Raw genomic sequence first — 22,841 nt, forward strand, 5'->3', positions numbered from 1 at the left:
TAAGAAGATAGCTGAAGAGCTTCTGAGAAGTAATGGTGCTCTCTACTTGATAACGTCCTGTGCTTGTGCTAACAGTGCCATGTGGCTGCCTGGATGCCTCATGTGACCTTAGGCTGCCGAGGAGGTAATAAATCTTCCCTCTTACTGTGTGACAATCAGGCTGTGTCCAGTTCTGGGCAAGGTGCTTCCAGAGTGTTGCTGAGAAGCAGGGGCAAGTTCAAACAGGGAAACCAGCATAATGAGGGGTCAGCAAATAGTGTTATCTGAGCAATAGTCGAAGGGGCTGGAGATTGTATTTTTTCTTTTTTTTTTTTTTTGGAAGGTGAGAGTCCAAAGGGGAACAAGGGAGATCTCTTTAAATACTGAGGATCTGTTATGGGAAAGGTGAGCTAGATTTATCCCGGTTGAGCCAAAGGATGAACATAAATATCAGATCAATGTGAAGATGAGCTTTCTAACAATTATCTGAAGGTGTTGCCTCACAAGGGAGCGAGACTTCCATTGTAAGCGGTGTGCAAACAGAAGCTGGATGTTTGTAGAAAGGATTCCAACTTTGGGTGAGAAGTGAGGCTGTGAATAGTGGGTAGTGCAGAGTGCAAGCTGACCCAGAGAAGGGCTCCCTTTCTGGCATGGTTCAGTCAGTCAGCGTTAAGATAGACTATGATGGTTTTCATTTGCCAGATTTGCAGCGGCCACATGTATAGTGACCAGAGAAAGCAGGAAGAGGCCTTAGATATCCTTAATGTAATTCATTCACTTTATAGGCAAGGCTAACCATTGTCACTCAGCCATACAGAGGCAGAGGTAAAGGAGATTCTCTGTTTTTTCATCTACCAATGGTTTTCAAATTTTTCCAGGGAGCTTGCGGGGTAGGAAGTGGGGTGGTGGGAGTGACAGACTCCGGCTTCAGTCTGCTGTACTCATCTGCTCTACATGTGCAGTTGTTGTGTTGATCTTTGCTTGAAGAAAGGATTCCACAACTAAAAATTCAGAACCTAGATTTATACCAAATAGTGTCTCCTTTTATCTCCTACAGTTCTCATAGTTGGGGTAACAAAACTTTTTCTCTGCCTCTAGAAATGCCACTAATTGCTTTGTTGAGCACCAATCACCTTGAGAACTCAACAGAGTGTGAATAAATGGTACATATTTTGGGCATATTGGCTCAGATCTATTATTTTCCTTCCGACTTGCATCGCCACTGTGTGCCACTGCTCTATTTTTCCTGAACCACAGTTTATTTTTATAAGTGTATTCATCTAACTGCTTCCAATCTTTCCTCTCACTATTGATCCTTCCAACTTGTCCCAAACTTTTTTGGGGATTGAAAATGGCCATCCCCCTCATTTCAATAGTATATAAAAACTCTTTTCATCTCTCAATTTAATTCTGTATGTCACCCCAAATAACACTGGCTGTTTATGTCTTATAAATACTACAACTGCATTCTCAGCTTGCTTTCTCATAGCTTTGTTGAGCTCTGTTGGTTTAACTATTTTTGTGTGTGATTTTTTTCTAACCCCACCTCCATACCTAGGGTTCTGGTAAATTTCCCTGTATGTTTCTCAGCCAAATTCATTTGGGTTTTTTAATGCTGTCTCTCTAACATCTTTATGCCTGTATTTCTTGATTTTCTTCCCTTGTGGGGTTTGGGAACACTGACTGCTTCATTATCATATGCAGATTTGATTTATCCGTTGTTCTGAATCAATAATGAAGATGTAAAATAATGTCTGACTCTAGGGGCTGCGGATGACACCTCCCCTCAGCAAGATTCATTTCTATTCATTCACTGATGCTGTCAGCCTTCCAACCACGGGAATGTGCAAAGCCCAAGCAATTTGCAAGTAAGATTTTGGAAATATTATCTCAAATGCTTTCTGAGAGTCTGACTCTATACACGCATTGCTTATATATTCAGTTTCTCTCCCATCCTGATCTGAATGATTTTTATCAATACGTGGTCCTCATAGCTCTTTTTGAGATGGCTTATTTACTGATTTTCTCTTTACTACTAGATTCATATTTCACCAAACTTTAATCACTACTTTACCAAATAGCAATTATCAAGATCTTTTTCTCCAATAGGCCACATTTTCTTCCTCATTAATACCAACTCTCTAAGGAAAAAAATTCCATTCATCCTGAAAATTAGGATACAGTGGGCCCAGTTTACCATAGCTCAGCACTCATGGTTGGTGACGTGTGGATGGTGTAATGTACAAGGGGTGATGTACAGACCCCAAGGTTCTAAACTGAGGAGAGAAGCCCAGACAAACAGCTCAGTTCTTAGTTATGGTGGGTAACAGCTTACATAGTCTTTTCGATATTAAAATATCTACCTCGCAGCCTGTTGTGACATCTAATCAAGCAGAATTGGTTATTTTGAGACAAGTGAGCTTGTGCTGAAAATACTTACACTTAATTGAATTAAAAAAAAAAGCATTCTGGACTTCAGCAAATTAAGGAGGAGGTGAAATTTAACTCACCCTTAAGCTTTTCCTTTCTTCCAGTTAGAAAATTAACACACCATGCCTCAGAGGAAAAAAAAGGAACTCTCATTTTTGCCAACCCCTGCTAAATTGTTAATGCATAAATGGATAGCTAAGCTGTTGAGCTTTACCACTATTGATCTACAATATCACCTTTTGCATCTTGATGGGGAACTCTTAAAAGTAGTAAGCTTTCTAGATCAAAGGAGTGAAAGTACAATGATACCTGGTCCTGAAGTTGATGATGTTGGAGATGGCTTCCTTGCTTGTCACTCCTACAATTTATCTCATACAATCTGCTCCCAGCAAATTGGTAGGATGGGTTCCTTGGAGAAGAAAAGTTTTGATTAAGTACTATATATGATAACATTTCCTTTTTAGCTACCTGTTTCATAGGCAATTTGGCAATGAGAGTGCAAATATGTGCGATTTAGTGCTTGCCTTTTCTCACGGTTGCTCGTGTCCTCACTTCCTAGACTACCAGGGATTTGAGATTCAGGATTATAATCCCAATAATAGTAAATTTTTTCATTTGGGGTTTGGAATGGAACAATGAAGGCCTACGAGGTGAAGAGACTTGACTGTTTTGTTTGAGGGAAGGCTGATAGTATTTACATATCGTGTTAGCCCTCTCCCCAAACTGGGAGTAGATGGAAAGAATGACTTCTAAGTAGGTGTGATTGGGGCTCCATGAATTGCATGGACTTCCTGGTTTTAGCTTGTTCTAACGGTATTCAGATATGCATAAGAGTATTTTGGTTTATTTTTCTCTGCAATGGGAAATTAAAATAGCCCCAAATCCAGGTGTGTTGGCTGGATATAATTTCATTTGCATACCACGTAGAGGAGGAGAGAAAATCTGGACAGTATTTTTGGCATTTTAATAATACGCTTCCAAGGAAGGAAAAAGTCACACAATTCACGTTCTTTGACAAAACTTTAATTAGAAAACCAGACTCCTCTGATTATAAAAATTACACAAGCTGATAAATCTTGGTAAGTTATAGAGAGAATAATTTTATGAACATTTTATACCTAATAAAAAAGTTAAAATAATTAACAGCATTCATCAATTTTGTTTTCACATGATTTTCTAATATAAAAAAGCATATAGTCGTCAACCTTTATAGAAATCCATATATGTTTGTAATAGCTTTTCATAATGGGAAGGGGACAATATTTGTATTTAAATAATGATATTAATAATTCAATAATGAATATCAAAACTGCCATAAGCTGAAGCATGACAAAATTTATGATCAAAGATGCTTAGGGAACTTTTGAGTCTTCTGAATCCAGCAAAAATGATCTTTTGGAGAAAACCTAGACGCAACAACTCGTATTATTGTAGTATTGCCTCACTTGAAAAAAAAATACATATCATCAGTGTCGCTTTACATATTTTCAGAACAATGACTTTTTCTTTTCTTTCAACAGTTCTGTACCAGAGTGGGGTAACCATGTGCTGGTGAATTGTGATGCCTGCAGGAAATGGCGTTTGATCTACAGTAAACTGGAAAACTTCTTTTTTCAACCCAGACTAGTAAGAACAGATGCATACTGACAGTACAATGTTTCATGCAAATCCACAGTTTACTGTGGGGATTAACCTCTGTCCTGCAATACTGCATTTCAGGACACCTCGCCCCTTACAACTCCTGTCCTGGAGCAAAGCAGCATCACACTGACGTTGTGACAATCGCCTTTTGGCAAGATAAAAGAGTAGCTCTGTGTCCAAATGAGAAAGGAGGAGTCTGGGTAGCACAAAGCAGTCCCATGTAATATCTAAATTTCTTTATTGCATTCTAATTTTTTCAATATTGCATTGCAGTGCTGACCCAATTTCATACCATCACCAAACCATTTTAACCTACAGTGTTTACAAGTGCTGCTGTCTCTTCGATAGTACCCAAATACTGTAAACTGTTAACAAATTGCTTATTTTTCTGTGAAGAATGGCAATGAAAAAATTGTGAAGTAAATCGACTTCTGAAGATGGCATTACACTGAGCACACATACTAAACACACAAATGGCTGCCATTAAATATTCTTTTACTTGCTGGTACTTTAACACTTACATCCCAAAGTGAATTTGATTAGAATAGTTTTGGAGCAAACTGTAACTAGAAATAATTAGACATCAGTACCTTGAGGACTGGGGATAATACATTTAAGGATGCCATTGTTTCACATCTCAAATGCAGATCCAAACATAAGCATTTCTAAACATTTCAGTTGATTTAGCTTGTGGGCTAAAGAGCGGCAGAACCAGAACATCTATGGACATTTAAACTTGAGTGTTGTTCGTGCAGTCTCTGTTGTACCTTCCCTAGGAAGTGTTTTGTTAGAAATTATATACCAAGTGAGAGGACTGAATGAATACCTCAGCAATTATAAGAGAGGGAAGGTTCTCAGATCGAAATATACTTGATTTTATAGCATGCACCCCACAGGTTTGGATTCAGAGACAGACATAAGAAGAAAATGTGATTTTAGTTTATAATATTCATCACCTTCCTCCATAAATAAATTCCTTGGGTAGGACAAAGTAAAGTATATGAAAAAATATGGTATATATTCAGCTTACCTCAACTTCAACATTCAAGTGGATAAAAATATAAGCAGCTATTTCAGCTGAGCACAGGGTAGAGATGAAAACATTAATGAAAATAAAATAGCTATCACATCACCCAAACATCTACAAAACTTAAAGAAAACTTTGTGTATGCTGAAACCTATGTGGTACAATTAATAAAGCATTTTCTGCCGCAAATAATGTAATACTGCTTCACCAACATAAAATACGTTATTTTGGAGAAATTCTAATTAGGATAAACTAAGGCATAAAACAAAAAGCAATAAAAAATTTGAACACATAACAAAGCCACACTCTACTAGCCATCTGAGTCAGAAGTTCTGTGGTTGGAATTGAATAATAAATCTGCTGGTGTTAAAGAAACTAAAATAAGTTCTATAATAACAAAAATTTAGAAGATGAGAAATTTCTACCAGAGAGAATGATACAGCAAATATCACAATTATACAGAAAAATGCTTCTTATATTCCTTCCTGAACTGATGAATTTAAACTACAAAATTTCTTCTTAATTCTTTCAGCCATTAGAGGACTAATGATCTTACAGAACCTGTGATTTAATTATGAGCATCTGTTTTGGAGACTAATAAATGAATCAATGTGAGTTTGGGAACAGCAGGTAAAATACCAATAAATTATTCATTTTGAGGGAAGAAGGAAATGTTCCTGGGCATCAGATGATATATTTAACTTATATTTATGTCAGGCTAGCTTTGGGTGCTTGTGGACATAATCCTAAAATTCAAGCTGAAAATGGCTTAGGGCAGAAGCTTTGAGTTACTTAGCCAAGAAGAAGTAGCATAGTGATTTCCCCCACTTAAATTTGTGGTTGCATGATAATCTTCCACGTTTTCAGTTGTAAGATAGGATATGAACACAGTCCCTGCTGTATCAAAGGAAACCAAGGCTTTTGTTAAAATTTAAGCTACTGATAAATATTTAAGGAAATGAAAGGCTGATGCAAATACTACCTGGCAAGGAATTCACAACCAAGGAACTTTCTAGTTTATTAGTAAGTCTACCCTGAATTACTCACTAGACGATAAGATACATCCAATGGCTTCAACTTTATAATTGAAACACCTGAAGCTTTCAAGGGCCTCCTGAAATTGGTCCACACTTTGATCTGATTTCCTCCCTCCCTTCATGCCTCCCTCCTTCCCTTCCTTCCATCCTTCTTTGCCCAAATATTTATTGAATGCCTAATAGGTGCCTGGCACTATTCTAGGGTACTGGGGTTATAGCAGTTTGTAGAACAGAAAAAAATCTCTGCCCTCGTAGAGCTTTTAACCTACTGGGGACAGATAAATAATAAACAAATGCTATGATAAGGAGGGAAGGAGGAGAGGAGGGTTACTGTGTTTTTATAAGATGGTCATGGAAGGCCTTCCTAATGGCATGGTATTTACGTATAAATATCATGAAAAAAGGGAAGGAGACTTACAGCTAGAGAGCAGAAAAAGAGCATTCAGGGTGGTGAGAACTGCAAGCACAAGAGGACAAAGGGGAGAGTGGCAGGAGAGGAGGCCAGAGAGGAGGAGGATGGGGACAGATTCCCTCCATCGTGCATCTGCCATCAGAGGTAACGGCTGCGGAGGGTGGGATCCTTGGCTTAAGCAGGTCCACTGCATTCGTCAAGTGAAGTTGTATTTTCTTCATGCAGTGTTCCCGTTTAACGCCAACAGAACTCGATACCCACATTCTCTTAACCCTATAGAGTATGAACCATGCAAGTCACTGTCAACCATTTTCTGTGTTTTATCACTCAGGACTGCTTCCTCTATTGGCCTCTTCAAATAGATCCCAAGCAGTTTAGGGTAGAAACCACATAATACATTTTCTCCTTTCCTTACAGTGTGTAACACTGAGCTCAAGGTAATTAAATGAAAGAAATACATAAAATTATCTGTTCATTAAGAGAAGACGAAGAAATCCACAACTCAAGAAAAATTTTTTTTCAAGAAATTTTAAGAATGTTGCCATGGAAACAAAAAAAATAGTAGGTTGGAACACAGTCTATCAATTTCTGATTTGTCTGATGAATTACATCATCGTCCATCCTAATCTAGGGATTATCTCTATGTGTTTGTAGACCCTTCCCTCCTGCCCTGCAGAAAGTGGGACCCCTATCTACGCAGGCTTCTTTCTCTCTTTATAATAGTACTACTACCCGTTCTCCTTAATGTCTGCCGGCACCTATGATTCTTTCCTCTGAATTTATATCTCCAATTTCCCAAGGTACTGTTACCAAGCAGGGTCAGGGCTGTCAGTGGAGCAGAGGATTACAAATATATCAGAGAGTTAAGCTACAGGGTAAAAATTCACCAGGCCACTAATTTATTTGAACCACTTGCTTGAGATGCACCTGCTTTAAGCAGGGACATTAGGTTATGGATGAACAGTGGTGCTAAAACACTTTCATAAAAATTAATTATTTCTCTTGTGGTGAGGTCTTTATGAGTTTTAGACTTAAAATAATTCTATGCATATTTTTCATCAGTTCTCTATCAAAGATAGTAGAGTCCAACTAAGGAATAAACGATGTATTCAGGCTCAGCTGAACAAAGAAGAAAAGCAGCTGCTGCTTAATACCTCTCGAATCATCATTTTAGTGGAAAATGTCAATCCCAGATCAATCTCAGTCCAAAGCTTGAGATCTCACAATCCCCCCAGTGCTAAATTTCCAACTGGGCAAGCATTTTGGAGCTTAACGTGAAGAAGGAGTAAGACTGTTCCCTCCATCCACAGATGGACTCTTCTTTCCCAAATTAGTCATGACGTCTCCTTTCTGTGAGCCATCCTTCTGAATATGTCTTAGTCATTTCCACACTGAACAAAATGAGCAGAGGTGGCAACAGGGCAGGAATGATTCCTCATTAATATTCTTTGCTCATGCTCTTTTATAAAATGATTTTTCCTTTTTTTTGCTCTGTCAGTCTCAATTCTGGCCCAACTGGTCTATTTATCAGTATTTTTTCCCTTGGATCAAATTATGAGTTTTGTTTATACTTGTACTCACTAACTTGTTTTAGTGTATTAACATCAAACAAAAGGATTTACGCCCTCAAAGTTTTTATCTCCTGCATTGTTATTAACATGAATCCATTGATTACCCATCCTGGCCTCCCTACCTTACCATTTTGTCTCAGACTCATCTAGCACTCGTTGATACCCATTTCCAGAAAACAAACAAAAAATTCATAGGGTAACTGCTATTTATTATGGCAAACAAATATTAACTAAAAATTTTGAACAATTTTTAGATTAGGATAATAGCAGGCAAATGATAACTCTGGTCTTGCCAATGTTTCATAACACAACTGTTAAAGCAAATAGTTACTCCCATCTTTTTAGAAGACATTAAGATATTCCTGTGAATTATTCGAGCATTGTTTGTCCCTAGCATAGGACTTGGCCCATTACTTGGCACATTAAAAGTGCTTAATAAATGTTTGTTGGGTGGATTAGTGAAGGAATGATACGGCTGGTTCATTATGCCATTTTACTTCCCGAGTTCCTAGGTATGCTCATAGTTTTAGTTGTTGGAAAATTTCTTCTAATCAATAATTATTTTCTGTCCCTGTCAACCTTTAGCTGTGGCTTCCTATTACTGAAAAAAACTGAGTGCTCTAAGTATTTAGATATAATACATAAAGGAAAACTATTGGAACATAAGAGATCTTTTAAAGAGATCTTGTATGTGACTCTAATCTAAGAATTTCAACAATTCTTTATTCTAGTTGTATGACTGAGGTGGCCCTTTGGGGGTCTGGTAGTGGTGGATTTTCCTAATGAATTACAGGTTTGTCAACCATTGCTTTTGCTAGGCTATGGCTTTAAAAAAAACAAAAAAACAACCCCAGTCTGGCATACATCACAGTTGAATAGCTACAATATTGAGACCAAAGATCTGCTTGCAATCATTTTCAACAATTGTTATATTTATAAAATTTAGTTTAGCTGTTGCTTTCCCTCTTCAGAACTTTTGCATTTTTTGCAAAAGTTGCTGTTTTGCTTTTCTTACTTTTTTTTTTTTTTTTTTAACTACCCCTGTCCATGGGTATTTTTCTTCATGTCAAATCACATAACCTTTTACTTCACTATCAAGATGTGCAAAGCTCTATCTAGGCTCTAGCATTTCAACTTGCTGGAAAGGATAGTGAGTTTGACATACCTGAAATTCTTCCCTCATATGGGGCCTTATTCTGGTGTAACTGGCTATAAAGGAGAATTACAGAAAATAAAACAAAATAACAACAAGAACATCCACGTGTCGGCTCTCACAGATTGAGGTTGTTAAATAACTCACTTTTCATTAGATCACAGGCAGACAAGTCAGAGGCAAGAAATTCTTTCATTTATGTTTTTCACTGAATAGATAATTGGCAAGTGTATACTAAGTGGAAAAACCTGTACGATCTACTGTTTGCCATGTCAGCTGCCATTATTAAAAGCAGTGGGAAAAAATAAGTGATCATAAACTATATCAGATAGGAACAAGTGCTATGATAAAAATTTAAATTGTGATACGAGAGAATATAATTAGAAAAGGGATCTTAAATATTTTCAGCACAAAAAAACAAATGGTAATTATGTGATGTTATGGAGGTGTTAGCTAATACTGGGGTGGTAATCATTTTGCAACATGTAAGTGTGTCAAATCAACACATCGTACACCTTAAACTTACATAATGTTATATGTCAATTACATCTCAATAAAGCTGGAAAAAAAGCAGTAGCCAATTTCAGCTTGATGCACATATAAATAACAATAATTAATACTTTTCCTAAACTTTAGTGCCTGCAAATATGTTCACCTGTCCAGCTTAATTTTGCTATGTTCTTATTTCACTCTTTTCTAGACATACTCATTCTTACCAAAGGAAAAACATGCTTTAATTATTCTAAGAAAAATTATTTTAGAAATAAAAAATATTGAACAGGAAAAAAGCAAAATAAATTAATGATTAAAATATTAAATCTGGACAGGAGAATGGCTACTGAGTAAGTCAAATATTCCCATACAAAATTCTGGGCATCTTTGTTTAAAAAATATGAAAAACTATATAAAGTGAATGTTATTAAATAGAGTTCTCTGGTTATTCATGCAAATGATGTCACTAATGAAATCTGCAATAACAAAATCTTCTAAAGTGGATTACGGATTATTAATTCAGTATAATTTTGGCATCAGGTTAAACATGGTGAATGTTGGATATCGATGTATTATTCCCTGTAATGCCATGACATTAATCACCAGATACAGTGGACTCGGGTATTCAAAGATTTAAAGTTATTGGTTTAATGACTTGGAAATAGTGCTGACAGCTCATGAATAATTTTGTCCAGACTTGGAACTGTATCACGCGCAGCCTGAGGGATGGGCTTTGTCAGTAAGCCTGGGCACTGCTCAGGAGCCACCAGCCTGTTTATTATTGTCCCCATCTCTGTAGTTCTCACATGGTGAGAAAATTGTTAGTTCATGCGCGTTTGTAGTTAATGTTCATACAGTAATACAATGTAATGAAGTGAGATGTTTTAGGCAGAATTTTTTTGAACTGATTATAAATCGCTTTAGATTTGAAGTTAATACAAGTGTTAGGGGTCTTAAAAGGCCATCTAACTATTTCAGTAACACTTCAGTGATTTACACGTTATAAAGATATTTGTAACTTAGGGATTTGTAAAAACTATGTTTCAGGAATACCAAGGTATTCTGTGTTTGCTTCAGAACCTTACCTTAAACAGGTAGAAATAATTGATATACATAATCATGGTATTATTTTTAATGCATGTGTTCTTGTATTTTTAAAGGATAAATTTTATAATTTTTAGAACCTGTAATTCAACAAAAGACTGAAGAAGTATAGATTATTATGTTTCATTGTGATGTCATGGGATGTTGTGCTTACGAAGTTTAATTCCTAGCCTAGAAGAATCTTTCCCTAAAGGATAGGGAGCCCAAAGATCCCACTGAAGTGAGATGAAGAGGTCATGTGTCATGATATTACGTGGGGCATTTAATATTAGCAATAAGAAATGAAAGAGAGGACAGTGAATCTATGAACAGCCTAGTTTGCAGCATTTAGGATTGTGACCTAGAAAGAACTGGTAAAGTTAACTGATACCAGTAACAAAAGAGTAAACACCTGTATCATCTATCAGTATTTTAACATGTTAACTGTTCCTTGTTATGACTAATGGAACTAGACTTTTGTGGCTTTTAAAATAAAAGGTCAACATACCCAGAAGTAATGTAAATAACTTTGCCTAGTGGCATTGTAGTAAATATAACTGAGATGACATTTTCGCAAGTAGCTAAGACTTTATGATTATTTTTCTTAAGAGTTTTACTTTTAGGCTTAAATCATAGATTTCCTAAACAGAGTAATACTGAGGAATTTAACTAAAATTATTATATCTCTGTGGGCAAAGTATGAAAATAATAAAATAAATAAGGAAATATTTGCAACATAATTTCCCTTGATTGAGTTAGGACATTAACTTAATTATTAGAGGTATGTGCAAATCTATGGGGAATAATTTGTTACTTCTTTATTTTAACTATAGTTAGAAAAAAATCTGGTTTACAAATTATTTTTTCACTTACAAAGAATGGAGATAAATTTTGATAATGGACCAAATTCAGGGAATTTTGGAGACTGTGAAGGACTCACGTGGAAATACTTGCTTCTTAGATTAAAAAAATGTGCTTCGGGCAGTTCCCTATTTTGAAGATTCATTGGGGTGAAAATATAACTTAGGAAATACATATATATATTTTTTTGATATTGACATTTTTTGTTCAGAATTCTTTTTTAAGCTTTCCTCAATAAGTAGCTTTAGTTTCAGAGCCCAAGATACAGAATTACAGAGCAGAGAGCTATATATGGCTTATTAGTTTACTTGCACTATTGTAGAAGTGATAAGTGAGACTGTTTTCATGAACAAGATGTGGTAAGAACCTATAGGGCACAGAATATTAAACAAAAGAATGTTCTTACAGGGAAAGACATTTGAAAATGGTGGTTTGCCATTAGGTTTGTATTGATAAGACACTAGCGTCTCAGAATTTTACACTTTTTATCATTCTCCTTTATTTTGCGATAGAAATTAACATTTGTTTAGCCAGGATTAAGAGCAAGTAGGTTTTGTTTTAGGAAAGAAAAGGAAATAAAATGCTCAACTTTTACTCTCATTCCTACAATCTGTGTATGCACGGGTGAAGAGTACCTCTTCCTAGTAGTTTTCTTTTCACTGATCCTAATGTTTCCAAAAGTGACCTGTGTTTCAGAACCCCAGTTTAACTAAAAATAATAGTAATGACATCTAGTGAAAAAGAAAACCTAAGTAAAATGCCAAATACTGGTAACTTAGTCTCTTTCTGTTTGCTTAGGGTAAACAAGCAAACAAACAAACTGAGTTTTCCCTCCATTGATAAGACGTGCACTTGGAATTTTTACTGAAGTTATTCACAGATTATTTGACTGTGCACTTCACTAGGTGGACCACTGCCTCATAGGCAATGTCAGGTTATTCTCTTTCTGAACCAAGTTTTGGGATGTCTGCAGAGAGACACCAAACAACTGTCCTGAGATATTTCAAGTATATGAATATTATTAATCAGAATGCACAAGTGGAACTGCACATAGGGGTATTCCTTTTACACTTAGCCTGGTCTAAAAAGAGCATCAAGGAGAGCTAGTAAATAATATTGCTTTGTGGCTACAACATATTGCCATTTAATCAAAGGCTGCCTGCCATTTTGTCTTTAAATACCCTTTTGAGGTAGCTTGGAGAGATCTCTGCCCTTTTCATGCTGTGACAGATTTCCTATTTAAGAGTAAGAAAATCTATTGCTGAAAAATATGCATAATTAACAGGAAAGGAGAATAAAATTGTTGCTTAAACGCTGCTAGAACCTTGGAATATTTGCATTGGTGAGTTTAAAGTCTAATTTATCAGTACCTAGCACTTTTATGTTTGAGAAGAAAAGATATCAGAATTTCCTGATTCTACCTCAAAAGAGGTGCTGCATACTACAGCAGGGCATGTAGGAATATGACAGTTTGGTTTTCTTCCAGGTCTCTTATTGTGTCTACCAATGACCAGTGAATTAACCAAACAGAATGATGGAAGGTATTTCAGTTTCCGGGGGGAAATTCTGTGGACCATCTTACATTAAATAACTTAAATGCTCCCCACAACATACTGCAGGTTGCCTCTACCAAAATCCAAGTTAATAAATTTATACAGGACTGGAAAATGACACATTTATAATAAACTCCCCTTGTCTCTTACCCATGGCAGCCTCTCTAGTTACTCCTAGGAAATTCTTCAATGAAATTGTCCAAAGCATTAAAGTTCTTATTTCTCCACTGGTTTGACAGAGCCTTTTGTGTAATGCAGTTGCTCTAATAACTATGGATATAGAAGGTAGGGAAAACACGCTGTTCTTCTATCTAGCCATGCCATTAGCCATGTTGGAAACTGGAATACAGTTACTAAATGACTTCTAAAGACCCCAGTTCAGATAAGTACAAACACGTGACATGGAACAGGAATCACACAAAACCAGTATATGTTCTTATTCCTCTGTTTCTAAAGTTTCCTCCTCATTTTTAAGACTTCATAAATAGCATGACCTGTGAGAATTTTCTTAGGGAAAACTTCAACTGGGAAAAATAGTAGGGACTGACTTTCTATGATTTATAAAAGTGCAAAATTAGCAATAACTTTTAATAAATACTTTGTTATATTAAAAATATCTACCTTATAAAGCTTCTCATTTTAAGGTATAAGCCCATTTAATTTTGACAACACCTTTAGAGGTGCAGAAGAAATATGATGTTATTTGTAGACTAGTCATCTGTACTATCCTAGTGTATGATTTTTAACCCTATATACTTCACTCTGTGAGTTGTTTTCCATATCATAAGAAAAGCAAGGAACTTCTCTATCAGCAACAGAGGTCCTAATTAAGTACAGAGAAAACATCAACAAAATATTCATTATGTCTCAAAGATGCACAAAATCAGAGCAATGCCAACAGCCATCCAGGATAATGCTTATCTGGGTGCTTACTTGAAGCTTCTATTCAAGGAGACTCCCTAGTATCCCATTTTCATCCACAAAATGATCTATGGTCCTGACTCATGCTTGGAAATTCAGGAGCACTTGGCCCACAAATGTCAGGTTATGAATCTGACAAATGAGAAGGTAATCAATCTTCAAATGGAGTGTATTGGCATGTGTTCGATTTGGCTAGCAGTTAAGAATCTATAGTTTTGAGGCACCGTGCAATTCTCTGTGCACGGTGTCTCAAACTATAAACTGTACATGGTGTGCTTGAAAGATTGGTGTAAATGCCTGCACCACAGTGATGATGCTGAGTTTTATATTTAGACGGAAGATGGGGAAATTTCAAGGGCATACCAATTCCGCTATAGATCGATTTTGAGTCAGTGTCATAAAATTTGTCACAATTTCTTTTTTGTAATACAGAAAGAGTAAGAAGTGTTTTTGCTTTGTTTTGCTTTCTTGTTTTTAAAGAGAATAAAAGTGTTCCTAAATCTATTTTGGTATAAATGACAGTTTTTAGGTTCACATTTGAAAGGATTATCAATACCATTTGCAAACACCAACAAAATAGATTGAACAGAGATCCCTCTACAAGAAAGAGATGGAGCAAATTATTGAGTTCTCCAATCCACGGGAGACAACATCTAAATTCTATTCTCAAGGCATTGTATTCTCTGTTTCAACTTGAGATTAGCAAACACGGGACACTAAAGTATGCTTAATTACTGACTAACATAGAATCTGTTACGTCCTTTGCTTGGATTCCAGATTTACCCTCTAGGATTTTCCAGAGGACATTCTAGAAGAGGTTGCTGCCATTGACACCCAGGGAAGGCAAATTTTAAACTATTCCCCTTGGTATGGAAATTTCTATGGACTTTAGACCCTTGGAACTAAAACCTACAAGGCATTTATGAATAGGTGACATGAGAATTTTAATAAAAGTTGCAATAACCATGAAAATAGTGTCTTTAAAAATCTATGTACTATTAGTAACAATTCATGCATAGTGCCAGGCATTCATAACTATTTGGCCAGAAAAATATGTGACTGTAATTATAATATTTACAGTCAACTTATAAAAAATACATGTAATTCTGAATGGCAATAGTTAATCCCTAGCTCTAACCACAAGCCTAGGAGGATCAGCTTATTATGGGAAAATGCAATGGGTAATTACAAAATGGAAAAAGCTCTCACCCTCTTGAATTCAACATTCAAGAATGGCTATTATGGCATCATAGGAGCTTCATTTGTCATAATTCTTCTTCTAATCTCACAAGGTAAAACCAAGAATTCTGTGGAAATAAATAGGAATAAAATGGGAAAGGAACACTCACATGATACAGCCACAGTGGAGAATAATTCTTTCATAGAGTATTCATGCACAACCTTCAAAGAAGTTCACTGGTCCCTGAAAGAATTCATGGGATGACATTTAAGTATACCTTTCATTTAAAAAACTTGTGCATGGTCTAAGTAAGCATATGATTACCTTTAACTATAGGAGGGAAAGAACCTGTTAGCCAAATCTCCTTTCTATCATTTAGTGAGTACCTCTTTGAAGCTTTATTAACCGTCACGGAGAGTGGAGCTCTTATGGTACTAATTATGGTACTAATTCAAATTTAAATTCCAATGGGAGGAAACAAATCCACATCCCAGTTTAAATTCAGAAAGGGTGTGGTTTTTGCAAACTTTTAAACTCTCACTTGAAGGGAAAAACATGTTTCAGCAAAAGAAAATATTCTACATATCTGAGATAGTTCCCACAGGTTTCTTCTCTTCCTGGAGTTGACTGGTCATCTTCTAACAGTAGATAAGTTCCTAATTTGAGTACCATCAATATTTCACAAGAGGAGTAAACAACGGGAGTAAACTTGAAAAACTAGAAGAGTTGCACATGAGCTACTGAAAGAGGCAGAGGTTTGGTGTCACATGCAAATCATGATCTTATACTTTAGGATGTATCTTGGCATTCGGCAAATGGGATTCTTGGAAATACCTGTTTCACAGTGAGTTTGGGAGGTCAGAGGATGCTCAGTTACATTCTTCCTAGGCTTAAATTACTTTCAAGGACTGAGTTAGGGCATTTTGTATGGTATATTAACTCTTCCAGGACAAGAAATCCCATTTCAATAAATTATTGCTACAGTTCACTAAGGAGTACCATGGTGTCCTGGAAAAGATAATATCCCTTCCAGAATTCCACCTCTCTAGTCTCTTGAACAATGAGAAATTCATATTTTTCTTAGTCACTTTGATCCTTGAAGATATAAGCTAAAAAAGAACTGTTTTCCCCATCCAAATAGAGACCATCTAGATGGAGACATGATATTAGAACTGCCTCAGTATTGGGGTAGTTATGCCACTATCCCCATATGCATTTGGCAACTGGAACACTTGATTCTTTCTTTATAAACCAACCTGCCAATCTTCTTTGCATGTGGAATTGTCTAAGGTAATCAAGAAAAAAAAATGACCCAAGTAGGCAAGCTTTTTAAAAATTGGTAAATTAATGGAGTATGGTACATTCTGGAAAGAAATGGACGGATAGTTAATGGAATATCTCGGCTGATGACCTCCCATTTTTGAAAGGGATGTAAAACACATCTTCACAAATGATGAGTAAACTGTGAAAGAAGAGTCCCCCCGATGCCACCAAAAAACCCAATGCCTCAGAAATTTCCACTTCAGATATAAGGTCATGGGCTGCAGGTCTGCTAGTGCCAAATACCAGTTCATCGTAGTAGAGCAGCTCAGGAGGCAAAAGGCTAGGGTTATCTGTGACATGACTTTACAAATAATGTACAAACAATAATGCTATATTATGGCCATTATTTTCCATACTCGATCTATTGATAGTTTGCCCATATGAACACAACTGAAAAGACATGGATCATTTCTAATAGAAACTCAATAACCTCAAGGTAGGACAAAACAAACTCCATTTAATAAAATAAAATTTGGTTAAAGGTTTTTCATTGTAGAGACAGTTCTCCTTTCCCTTAATATTCCAGTAAACTCTTTATTTGTAAAAGCATTCCTGTTTTGTTGTTTCCTTACTTCATTAATCTACCAACTTCATTTCCAAACACTGCAACGAGACTGGAATGGCTTGCATCTCTTTTCTGAACGTGAGTCCAAAAAGTCTTTTGGTTTGTTTGTTTGAGATTTTAATATTTTAAATTCAATTAAAATATGCAACCAAAGTTGGTGGGAGACAGTAGCTCTCCTCCAGGTAAAAGAGCTGACTAGCAGATTTCATAATCATTGGACATTTGTTCAGTCCTACCTGAAAACTAAGTTATTTTACTGCCTGGCATGGGAAAAGGCATTTTCTAGTAATTTTCTGTGACAGGAAGCACACCATTGATCCAAGGAAGCACCCAACAGACTGAGTCTATCTGCTGGGGAGCAGTTGTAAATTTTAATACAATGAAAACATTTCCCTTAGTACTGTTTCTGAGAGAGAATTCAGCAGCAGTTACAGTTGATCTGTCACCTGTGGAGAGCGACGATCACCCTAGGAGGCCTGCCAACTGACAAGCACTTTTCAGGTAACGAGAACAATGATATTGCAAGAAGCTACAAAACAGTATTGCAGTAGTTATAGCGACCACCACTATAGTGATTGTGGCCTGGGTTAATGTTCCAAATATTAATGCAAGGAACACACTAGACTTGATAGGTTTAGAGTATTTTCTTTACACTAAGAACCAGCTGGTAACACATGACGAGTGGTGATGCTCCGTGTACTCTATTTCCTTCTATAACAAGTTTCCTAGTTATGCCCACTTTCTCCTATGTTGATTATCTATATTCCACGGTAGTATATTTTCAACATCTAAAATAAGAATACTGTAACTACGGAATACCTCAACTCTCTCTCTCTCTCTCTCACACACACACACACACTTGTGCAACTTTACACACATTTGTATGAACAATGCATGTAAAGTGCTCATTTGCAGTGGGTGAGCTCCCTAAAAGCAGCTAAATCAGTCCTCCCAAATACAGAGAATCATTAAAAGCCAATGAAAAGCCACAGTAACTATTTAGCGCTAACATGAGATTTTAAACCTTGCCACGTGGTAATTAATTCAAATGCCTTTTGCGTTTTTTGCTCAGTCATCCAAAGCAAGAATCTCAAACACTGACAACATGATACGTGAGTCTAATGGGCTCACATCTCTGTTTATGTTGCTTATTGCACAGATGAACAGTACTCTTGCTGCAACACTTGAATCGATTTTGAATGGCCATTAGTGCGCCTACATTTGGCTAAGGCTGGTTTGACTTCCTAGAGAAAGGCCAGCCGGTCTGCAAATGGGCACCTCCCTCCGCACAGATGTCAATGTACACTAAAGACAAATCTAAGTATATGTATATATGGCACATACACATATATACGCACACTTAAAATGAATTGGGAAGTGCTTTGGCTTAGATGGGATTAAATATGTACTTCCCAAGTGCATAGGTTTCCTTTGACCAACCTGTTCAAAAAACAAATATGAAAACTGTCATGGCAATTTTGACATTTCCTATGTCTTTTCCGCTATTTGGAGGCCCCCATCTTCTCTACTCCATCTCTCCGAAGCATTTTAGTTTTAAAAGCAGTTGGCTCCTTTGGCCTTCTAACACTCCATTGATTCGTCCATTCCTTGGAAGAGCTCTAAGGTCACATCCAGAAACTTATCTTTAGTGCAGAACAAGGTTGCAAAGAACTTTTTCCCCTTCTTTGAGTCCTTCTTCCCCCCAAGAAGTGGACACCTTGATGTGTCATGAATAATTCACTCTTGATCTGACTTGCCTTGTTACCCCTGGCCAGCCCAAGCAGCTGAGGTCTGAGCTTTGCCTGCCCTGCATCGTTGTGCAATACTGGAAAAGAAAAATAATCCATTAGTCTACACCCTTCAGACTGTGGTGACGTGATCAGGGTTCTCTTGAATTTCTATGCATTCGATTTCCTCTCTCTCCTTCCGTTTGGCGCGTTTCTTTTTCTTGTGGTGCTTTTTGGAAGGGGGGAAAAAGGTTAGGAACACAGGTAAGATAACAAAACAGTGCAGAAGTGTGCAACCCCCCGTGAGCAGCAAGCATTTGAACAGTGTGAAGGTCAGGTTCGAAGGCACAAATAGGAGGGGGACCAACCCAATAAGAAAAGAAGTAACATTTTGCAAAATGGCTGTCCCATGCTCTTGCAGGGAGCTTTTTATACATTGTGTTCGGGTGTGCTCAGTTGCTAATACAAACGTATAAAGCAGTGGTGCACAGTGGTCAATGGCGAAATTTAAAGTGTAGATAAGGCACAAGATAGAAATGCAATCCATGTCGATGTTCCATAATGTCATTAAACCCAGAACGCCCAGCTCGATTGAGGTGACGCTAAGAATTAGCCAGAAGTTTCCCAGAGGGTGGATCACTAGGAAAAAAGTCAGGATTAACACCAGGAGAACACCAAAGCCTGCAATCAGAACAGGCACTGTGACAGATAAGCTGTAATGGTCCATGAACACAAAGGAGGGGTTGAACACGATGAAACGGATGCTCTTTGACAGCGACAGGGGCCTCAACTTTTCCAGCACTTCTGTGACTTCCTTCTGCTTGTCTCTGCTTGTCCTGGCCACCAGATACAAGCGAGAAGCAATGATGTTGTTTTCATCTCCTGCCTTGGAGAAGATGATATCGTTTCGAAAATGCTGGAATTCTGGCTTTTTTAAAAATGAACTTTGTAGGACACTGATAAAGTCACTCTTGTTATTGGCACTGATGTTGCTCACTTTCAGGAACTGGTAATACTGCTCCACCCAGGACACTGCAGTGAATCCACTGCAGAGTCTCCGGAGGTCCTCCTGGACACTGCTGTTCCAGTACTCGAGGGGCTCGTAGACATAGAATCCTATCACGGGGCTGTAGTTGCTGAAATATTTCTGCTGAACCATGGCATAAGAGACGCTTGGGGAATCACTGGCTAGTAGATTGATGATGTTGGCTCCGTCACTGATCTGCAAGCACCCCATGAAGGAGAAGGAGGCATAGATGAGATAGAGGATGACAACAAATGGCTTCACGTAGATATTGGTAATCCATTCATTGTAATGTTCACGGAGGAAGTGCTGAATAAAGTGGTGCTGGTAGGGGTTCGTCTCATGATGGGATGTCTGTTGATGCCCATCACTCATCACTGTCTGGAACCACACAGGCTTGCGGTCCAGGTATTCTGCAGAAGGGATCTTACAGCAAAAGATGCTGTGGTAGCGGTTTTGCTCTAGTTGGCCAGCGAAGACCAGACAGGAGCCAAAGAAGGAGAAAATGTAGAAGTAGTTCAACAGGATGGAGACACACATGTTCTGACAGAAGACCTTCACAGCCTCTATGTTGGTGAACGGGCTGGCACCCATGCCAAAGGTAATAAAGTACAGGGAGCTTGTCATGGTATAGGTCACCATCACATCCGAATAGGCATCTGCTACCCTGTCTTTGAAGGGCAAATTCTCTTTGGTTCTCCGCCATCCAGACAGAAGCTCAAATACTCCTTTTGTTCCATGACCTAATTTAAAAAAAGAAGGAAAAGAAGAATTGTTTTCATTCCCTCCTATGGTTCAAGCGAATTCCTTATAGGTTATCTATGCTCAACAGTACTGCATACTCTAATCTTCAAAGTACTATGATACTCCTATCAGGATCTCAAATTTCAGTTACATAGCAGGATATGTTTGGTTCATGTTTCTACTTCAGCAAAGTCCAAACTTATTGGTATTCTGGGCAAAATGAAGCATTTATTGTCTGTTCCATTAATTTGACAAATTGTAAATGTAATGTGACATTGTTTTGTGATTTTCCCCCCCCTGCACACATATTGTCTCCCTAAATGGATACTAAGTTGTCAAGGGCAGGGGCTATTAGTCACCCATCTTCAAATGCCCCTCAATACCAGTTCAGTGCTTTATCAACTGATGTATTGACTGACAGTCCCTAACCTTCATTTCAAACTGACTTACATGCTGATTTTGGAAATTATAAGATGATCTTAAACACTTAAAAATGGCTTTAAATTGATTTTACAATGTTAATAATCTGCTAGGTAGCCAAACAGCTTAGAAACCAATTCCTATAGATTTGATTAATTAACATTGGATATGAGTCAAAAAACTCTGCCAGGTCACATAAAACACAGGGCAAGACCTTCCGGGGCAAAGATCATAGCAGGCATTTCCTCACAGAGCTTTTATTCACACAGAGTGGGTGATGAGTAAATGTTTGACTGCTCCATTAAAGTGGACGGAGTGTGCTTTTTCTTTTTTTCTTTTTTTTGCAGTACGCGGGCCTCTCACTGTTGTGGCCTCTCCCGTTGCGGAGCACAGGCTCCGGACGCGCAGGCTCAGCGGCCATGGCTCACGGGCCCAGCCGCTCCGCGGCATGTGGGATCTTCCAGGACCGGGGCACGAACCCGTGTCCCCTGCATCGGCAGGCAGACTCTCAACCACTGCGCCACCAGGGAAGCCCTAAAATAATTCTTTAATGAGAGCACTTCTCTTCTGAAATGAAGACTCTTGGTATCTTTGTAGTCACAAGGGGGGAAAGGTTACCTGAGGTTATGGCTAAATTTGGCTTGTCTCTGCTTTTGGTCACTTTTTTGGAGCATTAGGTACATTATGGAGGCCAGGTTGTTACTTTATATAGTACAAAGGTCTTACGTGTGGGAAGATGAAGCTAAATCATATGAGGTCAAATAATCACTCTAAGTATGGTAAAGACTGAAAACACAACTTTGGGGCTGGCAGGTTTTATCCCATTCATAGGCTTAGATATTTTACAGGGTGTTCCTAATAATACTCACTCATTTGATTTTCACCATAGTCTGGTCACCTCCCAGCAGTTCAAATCTATTACCTGCTCGAGAGTAGTCCTCTTACTCCCCATCAACCTGCCTATGATCAGTCTTACTTTCCAAGTTTCGTTCACGCTATTTTCTCTGCCTTTCAATACCTTCCTCTTGTTGCTGCTTATATTGAAATTCGACCCATCAGTCTGTTAGCTCAGTTCTCTTCTTTGTCTTGAAGCCGTTTCTGACAATTCCAGACATACTGATTTTTTTCTGTTCCTTAAATTCCTATTGCACTAATTAGCTACTCATTTTGGCACACTAACATGTGCTGTTTTGCTCTGGAACAAAATGGTTTTCTCAGGACATGGTCTATCTCTTTGGTTAGACTGCAAATCCCTCAAGGTCAGGGAATGCATTTTATGTTACTTCTATACTCTGCAGAACATCTGACAAAGTGATAGATGCCCACTAACCTCTCAATGAATTAAATCAACTATAACTCTCAATTCCAGTTGGGTCTAGAAAATGTACCTTTTAATTACTAATTCAAAAGTTTATTATGATCTTTATACCTATATTAATTGTGCCCAGAAGAGATATACACTTTTTTTTTTTTTTTTTTTGGTACGCGGTCCTCTCACTGTTGTGGTCTCTCCCGTTGCGGAGCACAGGCTCCGGACGCGCAGGCTCAGCGGCCATGGCTCACGGGGCCAGCCGCTCCGCGGCATGTGGGATCTTCCCGGACCGGGGCACAAACCCATGTCCCCTGCATCGGCAGGCGGACTCTCAACCACTGCGCCACCAAGGAAGCCCGAGATATACACTTTTAATTCAACTCAAC

At 37.8% G+C, this 22,841-nt stretch overlaps 1 protein-coding gene across 1 annotated transcript; it reads right to left on the reverse strand.

Annotated features, from left to right (window-relative positions):
- Window positions 1-17,532: 17,532 nt before the first annotated feature.
- On the reverse strand, window positions 17,533-20,714 carry LOC125965668 (patched domain-containing protein 4). Its single transcript, XM_049716336.1, has one exon. The coding sequence runs from the start codon at window positions 20,619-20,621 to the stop codon at window positions 19,089-19,091; it is 1,533 nt and encodes a 510-aa protein (XP_049572293.1). The 5' UTR covers window positions 20,622-20,714; the 3' UTR covers window positions 17,533-19,088.
- Window positions 20,715-22,841: the final 2,127 nt, after the last annotated feature.

Source organism: Orcinus orca, chromosome 10 (assembly GCF_937001465.1).
Source record: "Orcinus orca chromosome 10, mOrcOrc1.1, whole genome shotgun sequence".
Taxonomy (NCBI): Eukaryota; Metazoa; Chordata; class Mammalia; order Artiodactyla; family Delphinidae; genus Orcinus; species Orcinus orca.

Excerpts from the sequence above, each read along its gene's own strand:
- LOC125965668 (XM_049716336.1), bottom strand. The coding sequence starts at position 20,621 with ATGGTGACCTATACCATGACAAGCTCCCTGTACTTTATTACCTTTGGC.